Consider the following 8,291-nt stretch of genomic DNA (forward strand, 5'->3'; position numbering starts at 1 on the left):
ATTGTTCGATGTCAAGTAAACATCATTGTTCGATGTCAAGTAAACATCATTGTTCGATGTCCAGTAAACATCATTGTTCGATGTCCAGTAAACGTCGAGTTTCCTCCCAGTCATCAGTAAGTGTCTGGTTGAAGGTGTACCCTCTGATATGTCGCCCTCAGAGTGGTGTTTGGTGTTATTTCCGACGGTGCCAGCGGAATTATCACAAGAAATGGAGAAAGGGAAATGTTGAGGCATTTTCTAGAGAACGGGGTTCAAATGGAGAAAGGGAGACACGAGGTGTTTTCTGGAGAACGGGGTTCACAATGGCGATCACGAGTTATCGTCAGGCGACTGGGGTTCAAATGGAGAATGGGGTTCATTATGTTGGCAAACAAAACATCGGGGTTCAAATGCAGTGATCCGGGATCATTTGCGCGAAGGAAAATTTCGGGGTTCAAGAAAACGGAAAAAGAGAAAATTTTCGGGGTTCAAGAAAAAGCATTAAAAAGAGATGATAATCCCCAGCGGATGTGTGGTGTTCAGGCCATGGTTATCCCTGCGTTACCATTTATTTTGGCATCCAGGTCGACGTTTCTGTTTCGGTATTCAGGCCGACTGTTCTCCGTACCAGACGGGTTTTCTTTCAAGATTGTTTCTTTGCCGATTCTGACAGGCATTGTTAATTATTTTCCCATCAGAGTGCAAATTGTTCGTCTGTTTTTGGTATTCAATCACTCTTCATCCTGCTCATCTGAAAGCCGAGGCTATTCATATCGACAGGTTCACAGTGGATTGAATAGGGGCAGCTGTAACACCTCAAAATTTGCCCTCCTCTCTTGGGACTAGCTTAACCTATTGCATATCATGTGGTCACATTGTGCAAGTCATCCTCCTAGGTCTGGGTCAGGAGATGAAGAGGTTGATGTATGCAAGCTGAGGGTTTCATTGGACTGATCACTAATCATCTGAGGATGTGTGATTCAAATTAGGGTTTCTTGGTTCTCAAGGAGGGTTGGTCTTTATCTTGGTTGAAATGATGCATCATCATCATCATGGTTTTGTCATCACCAAGAGATTGATCAGATACTTTGAGATTAGGGTTTTGACCTCTGGTCAACCCTAATCAGTTGTATTGGGCCAATCAGGGCTTGGCATGGAGATGAGGTCTACAATGGATATGGGGTTCATCACATGATTATATTGAGCTTATGGAAGCTAGTGTTTCATCATTGAGCCATTTCATCAGGAGTTTGAGGCTCAACTTGATCAGTGCACAGCCAAATTCATCTATCAATCAGAAAAGTCAACTGTGGTCAATTGGGTCTGAAATGATGGATTTGGAGGTGGGAGAGGGTTGGATACACTTCATTCATGTCTAAACAAGTTTCATTTGACATTTCAAACATCAAGAATGAAGAAAATAAAGTCAGATGGAAACTTTCCAAAAATAGAAAGTGACCTATAATTGAAAGTTTCCAAAAATGGAAAGTTTTTCATCTCAAAATTACATGTCCAAAAATGCTTCAAATGAAATTTTGTTCAACATGAAAGTTGTAGATCTTGCTCTCACCTTTCCAAAAAGTCCAAGAACGTGAATTTCTCATGTGTGGTTGGCAAGTTATGATCAAATCATTTTCCAAAAATGTTGATTTTCAAAGTGGCATAACTTTTGAATGGAATGGCCAAATTGGGTGATTTTTCTTTGAGCAAACCACATTTTATGTGTACTTTCATGATGCATCATCACATTTCATCAAAAATCATCATGGCAAAAAGTCATTTTTCAAGTGAACCATTTGAAAATTGGTGGGAAAAAGGTGATTTTGTGAAATACATGGATTTTGCATGCCAAACCAATTTCAACACATTCCAAATGATCAATGTGACTGGTTTGAACTGGTTTTTACTGTTGCATTGGCTGATTTTGCAAAAGGACATATTGGCCATTTCACTTGAAAATGCATTTTGCTAATTTCACTTCATTTTGTTAATTTGGATTAGCAAGTGGATTAAGGAGTTGGTATAAGATGTTAATTGTAACAGAAAATCAAAATCACATTTCATTTTTCAGGATCTAACAAACTTTCCCTCCAAAAACCTCTCAATTCTCTCAAAACTTTTTTCACATTTTTCATCATTTCTCATTGAATTCTTCATCTATTATGCTTGTTCTTGTTTGATCCACATTCTACAAGACTTTGTGTACATCTGTTTGCAACAAGATCGTGGCTAAGGTTGAAGAATCGTGACTGTTGCAATCTCACACATCCATGGCAAGTTGAAGGTTCTTCCACCTGGTGCATGATTGAGCTAAGGCATTCATTCCATTCAACTTCCACATCGTTGATCTTCATCTGTTTTGGCATTTTGGACCTTGAAGCACACGGATTCATCACTGCCATCATCAAGAGGTACATTAGCTGCTAATAGTCCTTTGAGAACTTGCTTGCTGTTGCTTGGTTGTATAAACCAATAGAGGTAGAACATTCTAACTTCATGTAGTCTGGAAGACCTGGCCTGTTACTTGGCCAGGCACCTGTCTGAAGTCCTCCTTAAGAGGCAATGATTGTGCTTGTTTATTTTTGTCCCCAAGCAGGTAAAGACCTTTGTTAAGGCAATTGGCAGACACAAGAGGTGTGTAGTCCACCTCCTGCTATTCTGTTGAGTCGTCCCTTGGCTCACATCACATGTTGATGCCTTGTGGACATTAACCCAAGATTAGTTGAGTCAGTGTCTTGAGTGTAGAAGGGTTCCCTCTTTCTGAACCCACGCTCCTTTGTCTGAAGCTCTCCCTGGCCAGGGATAAGAGCTGTGAAGTCTAATCTTCACTCACCTTTCATCAGCTTCACCCTGACTCTCAATGTCAGGGTTAAGAGCTAACACCACCCTTGTACAGATGACTTGCCTTGGCAGTCTGACCCTTTGTTTAAGCCCACTTTTGACTGGATATAGTGTGTGCTAAATGTGAAATGTTTGCTTTATTTTGCTTATGCTTGCATGCTTGCTTTGCCTGGATAGGATTAGCTTGCTGTTGTGCAAGTAGATAGCGAACCTTAACTTAGGGATGATTATGCATGATAACATCTAGGCTCGAGTTAGTCTCCCTATTTGTGTCTCCCTCTGTTATCTGGTTAGGCTAGTCTTTCTCCCCTGTTGAGGGGAACTACGTTGCCCTGGTCCTCATACCATATGAGGTACGTAGGCAGGAGGTCGTGCGAGATCTCTCCGGGAAAACCCTTTTTCTTTTTGTGTGTGTTTGCTTGGCAGTTGCTAGGCTCGAGTTCCCGACTCCTTAGTAACTTGTTGATTGTTTCTTCTTGTGTGTGTAGGAGACGGATGTAAGCCCAGCCATTGGCATTCCGTATCCTCTTGTTGTGTGCTTGGAGTCTGGTATAAGTCCATCAAGTGGCATCTGGTTTCCAGTGTGGTTTGTTTGGTTCGAAAGCTGATGTAAGTCCAGCTATTGGCGTTCGGGTTCCATGTTTGCCTTTTTGTGCGTGTGTTTGTTTCGGCGTGCGTGAGCCGAACTACGGTGGCTCTGATTCTCGTTCCAGACGAGATACGTAGGCATAGGATGTGATATCCTATCGAGCCCTCTCCCCTCTTCCTCCACATGTGTTATCTTCGGTGTGTGTGTGTGATGTTTGTTTTTTCAACCTTTTTCTATCTTTTGAGCGTGGATCCCGTCGAGTACGACGGACGTGAGGGGTGCTAATACCTTCCCCTTGCGTAACCGACTCCCGATCCCATCTCTTTGGTCGCGAGACCATGCTTTTCCCAGGTTTACTCTGAGCGTTTCCTTTCCCTCTTTTGGGATGAATAACGCACGGTGGCGGCTCTGTGTTGTTTTGTTTTAGCCCGCCGGTTGTTTTTCGCGGATGCGACAGATTGCATCCCATTGGTCAGATCTTTTCAACTCTCATTTTTTAAATTTTTGCTTAGGATTAGTCTCTCCATCTCCTCCCCACTTCGGTAATTTCAAAAATCTCTCCCTCCTTTTAAAATCTTCTTTGCTTTTGATTTCTAAGCTTTGACCATATTGCAAATTAGAAACTTTGGTCGCATGCCATTGAATTTTCAAACTCATTTTCTTAAACAAACTTGTAAATGAACTTAACTATACTTGACTTAGATTTTCAAAAGCCAAAAAGAACTAACACTCATTCAAACCTTTTTTAGTCCCTTTGTGTCTCTTTCAAACTTAAAATTTTGTTAAAAGCAACTCACACACTTTGAAATTGATACCACGAAATACGAGGTTTTAATCCCTCATTTTATGTTGGTACGTAGGCCCAAGTCCGAAGGTCTTGTCAAACACAAAAAATATAATTAATAAATTATTTTCTCATCTCTCCACTATATTTATTTCAAATATCATTTTATACAAAAACACATATGCACACAATAAAGGGCTCCCTAGGAGTACCTAGGACACTTTGGGTGCTAACACCTTCCCTCTGTGTAACCAACCCCCTTACCTCTAATATCTGGCATTTTATTAGTTTTGATTTGAAAACTTCTTACTTTTAGGTTTTTTTCGTACTTTTCCCTTTCCCCTTGGAAACAATAAAAGCGCGGTGGCGACTCTGGTTTAATTGACGTCTAGCTTATCCATAGCTTGATGGTCATGAATTTACCGCTACAAATACTCAACCAATCAAACTTATTTTGTTGCTTGGCTTTTCTTATGAAAATTTTCAATAGGGGTGATTACCCATAAAAAGCACCAACAAACCAAAGTTTTTGAGAAGAACTACGTTGCTCTGATTCTTTATTGATACGTAGGCATTGTGTTACAAAACCTACGCGAGCGCAATAATAAAAAAATTCTTTTTGTTTGTAAATAATTTAATCTTTCTGCATCCATTCCCTTTAAGGTGGTAAGCTTTAGAATAAACACACCCTTTTTATTAGAACAACAAGAGTGGATCATGTAGAGTACTACAGACATGAGGAGTGTGAATACCTTCCCCTCGCATAATCGACTCCCTTACCCATCTCTTGGTTGCGAGACCATTAGATTCATCCTTTTGTAGGTTTACTCATGTTTCCTTTCCCTTTCTTGGGATAAATAACATTAGTGGTTGCTCTGTTTTATATGCGTGTTTTGTTGAGATGCGACAGCTGGCGACTTTGCTGGGGACTTCCTAAGTAAGTCGTCCTAGCTTTTGTTTGTTATGTTTTCATTGGGTGTTTATTTCTTTATGTTTTAATTGCTTATTGCATTCATTGGATTTTATTACTTTCCATTCTCTGGATATTGTTGTTCTGCTGGTTGTTAGATCTTCTATTTGCAGGTTGGGTGGGATGTTACTATGAGGTAAAAGGCTCACTACTCAGGCCAGTGACACATAGGTTAGAATGGATAGTCATGTTGACTCTCATGGCGCCTGACACATAAGATTTTGCATGACATACCACGCCCAGATGAGGTCCTAGTGGGAATACTCTTGCCTTGTATGCCTTATGCACTAGACAAAGTGTTACCATAGGGACCATCAACTATGGTTGCCATTTAGAAGCCTGTTATGTTTTGACTAGAACCTACCTGTGAGTTGGGATGGGTGTTACAAAACAAGCTTTCATCATACATGTTTTTCTCAGAATTACGTCGAACCCTTGAACTTGTGACATTCAGTTATTATCAAGCACAACAATTATTCATTGATATGGGAACCATACTTGCATTCATAAGCATTGTTATATTCGTTCTCTTAACACATGTTTTTTTATTTCCAGGTATTTTTAATTCTTGATTCTTTTTACTTAATCCTTCTCTAAAAATGGATACTGGTAGAGGCAGGCATATTTCTTATAAGTTTCCTGAGGTTGATCTGGATTCCCTTCTCAAGATGCTAGAGAAATCACCTTCTGGAAATTTGGAAGTTTTCAAAAGAGACTATGGGAATATTGTAGAGTACCAAAAAACTCCTCTCAACAAATACTGAAACAGTGCACTCCATACTCTATTGTAGTTCTACGACCCTCTATTGCGATGCTTCACTTTCCCGGACTATCAGTTGGCGCCAACCTTGGAAGATTATTCATGTATTCTGGGAATTCCCATCAAGCTTCAAGTTCCTTTTCACGTGTCTATGGAAGTTCCTGATTCTAAACATATTACTGCTACCCTTTATTTGGGCAAGTCTGTGGTGGATGCTAATCTCAAAACAAAAGGAGGACTATCTAGATTTCATCTGAGTTTTCTTTTAGAAACTTTGGGTGCTTTGACTAAGGAAGAGAAGTGCAAGGTTTTCAACATTGTTTTGGCTTGCAGTATCTATGGTATTGTCTTGTTTCCCAATGTGGTGGATTTTGTTGATATGAACTTCATTCGTATCTTCATGACGGGGAACCCAGTACCAACGTTGTTAGGGGATGTGTATTATTCTATTCATTCCAGAAATCACAAGAGGAGAGGTGGCTTAGTATGGTGTTGTGATCCTCTTTTGTATCATTGGTTCTGAAGCCATCTCCTGTACAAAGGAGCGTTTGTGGATACTAAGGAGACCTTGATGCGGTCTAAGAGGTTAATGGGGCTTACTTCCAAGGATGTGGTATGGTATAACTTGAGGTTGGATAGGATGGAGAAATCTGAAGTGATTATGAGTTGTGGAGAGTTTCCTAATATGCCTCTCATGGGTATTAAGGGAGGTATAAACTATAATCTCGTGCTTTCTCAGAGACAGTTGGGCTATGCTTTGAAAGGACCTCCAGAGGATAGGAGCATACAAGAGTCTTTGTTATACAGTGTGATTGATGGTGTTAAAATAATGAAGAAAGTTGCTAAAGCCTGGAATCATATTTTGTGTAAAGGGAAAGAGTTTTTTGGTAAAAAAGATTATATTGCTTATCCTCTTTACATAGACTGGATCAAAGATAGAGTTCAAACTGTCTTTTTCCCTTTTCCGATAGAGAAGCCATTGTATTCTTAAGAGCCATATCACCCTGATTTGGGCCTAGAGATTACTTAAATAAAACTTTGCTTTTGAACAAGAAGTTAAAGCAGGAGAAAGAGGAGCTGAGCATGCAAGTTTTTGGATTTAGGCAAGAAAAGATGGATTTGGCTCACAAGCTTAAAGAAAGAGATGAATTGCTTGGTGAATATTGTCTTGTTGTGGATAGAAGGATTAGAAAGAAGCCAAAAGATGATATGGTTAGAGGAAGTACTTCTACAGTTGTTGAGGAATAAAGGAAAGCTCTTGAAGAAGTTGAAGAAGAAATCAAGCAAAAACACTAAGACTGTGAATCCCTCAAAGCCTCCAAATCCAAGACAGAGAGAAAATACAAGGCAAAGATTAAGGAGTTGGAGAAGTAGCTTCAGGTTAAGAATGTCCAATTCGAGGAGGAAAATACCCATAGGCTAGGAGTGGCGATCCAACTCAGAGGAAGCCATATTCAGTTAGGGAAAGTTGTGGAGGAGGTTGCAAGCCTCAAAGATCAATTGAAAGAGAAAGACTATGCGCCCATGTAGATTCCATTTCTAGAGTGAAACGAGTGTGAAAAGTTGATTGATTAATGTCGGTATCTGGATGGCATGATTTTTCAAAAAGATGTGGTCATCCGAAGTCTGGTCTAGAAGCGCAATCAAGAGGAAACAAACAAGCTTTTCAAGGAATCCAAAGCTTGGAGCCTGGATTATCTCAAAAGTGGAGGGCCTATAACCTATGTGGATTGGGAAGATTGAATTTGTTTTTTCCATTTATTGACCACCATCAGGATTGTTAATGGGGTCTTTTGATTTGCACTGTTGCATTTGGTTGTTTGTTTCTTTTTGCAAGAACTGCCTATGTTACTCTATGTTTTCAGTTTAATGAATTTGATGTTTAGCCTATCCAGTGTTCATTGTGTATCCTTTATTCCTTTTGCTTTTATAACTTGAATCAAAATTTTAGAACCCTGGAAATACATAAACATGTCATTACATGCATTACATCCATTCATGCACTCGTTCATTCATAACAGGTTTTCTGGTCGGCCCTCTCATATTGATTCTGCTTTTCTTAACAGAGATTGCAAATCCTGTCATTCATCGTTACACCACAAGAAGCAACCAGAGACGTCATATGGATCAGATTCAGGCTAATATATAGGAGATGAGGAACCGGGTGGATGCTAGGATGGCACAGTTTGTGGAGGCCATTACTAATGTGACTCGTAATCAGGAAGAATTGAGGGATCTTATGGAGATACCTCATGTTGAGACTGAACAACCTAAGTTGATGTTGGAAGATGTTTATGTGGGACATCCTCGTCCCAATGTTGCTATGAATTTTGCTGGGCTAAATTTTAATGATCAATGTGCTAAT

General features: G+C 39.9%; 1 protein-coding gene across 1 annotated transcript; it reads left to right on the plus strand.

The window, feature by feature from the left end:
- Positions 1-5,765: 5,765 nt before the first annotated feature.
- On the plus strand, positions 5,766-7,174 carry LOC127096265 (uncharacterized). Its single transcript, XM_051034859.1, has 4 exons — positions 5,766-5,867; positions 5,958-6,364; positions 6,452-6,875; positions 6,983-7,174. Exons 1-4 carry the CDS (start codon positions 5,766-5,768, stop codon positions 7,172-7,174), a joined length of 1,125 nt encoding a protein of 374 aa, XP_050890816.1.
- Positions 7,175-8,291: the final 1,117 nt, after the last annotated feature.

The sequence above is a fragment of the Lathyrus oleraceus genome, chromosome 6 (genome assembly GCF_024323335.1).
Source record: "Lathyrus oleraceus cultivar Zhongwan6 chromosome 6, CAAS_Psat_ZW6_1.0, whole genome shotgun sequence".
Taxonomy (NCBI): domain Eukaryota; kingdom Viridiplantae; phylum Streptophyta; class Magnoliopsida; order Fabales; family Fabaceae; genus Lathyrus; species Lathyrus oleraceus.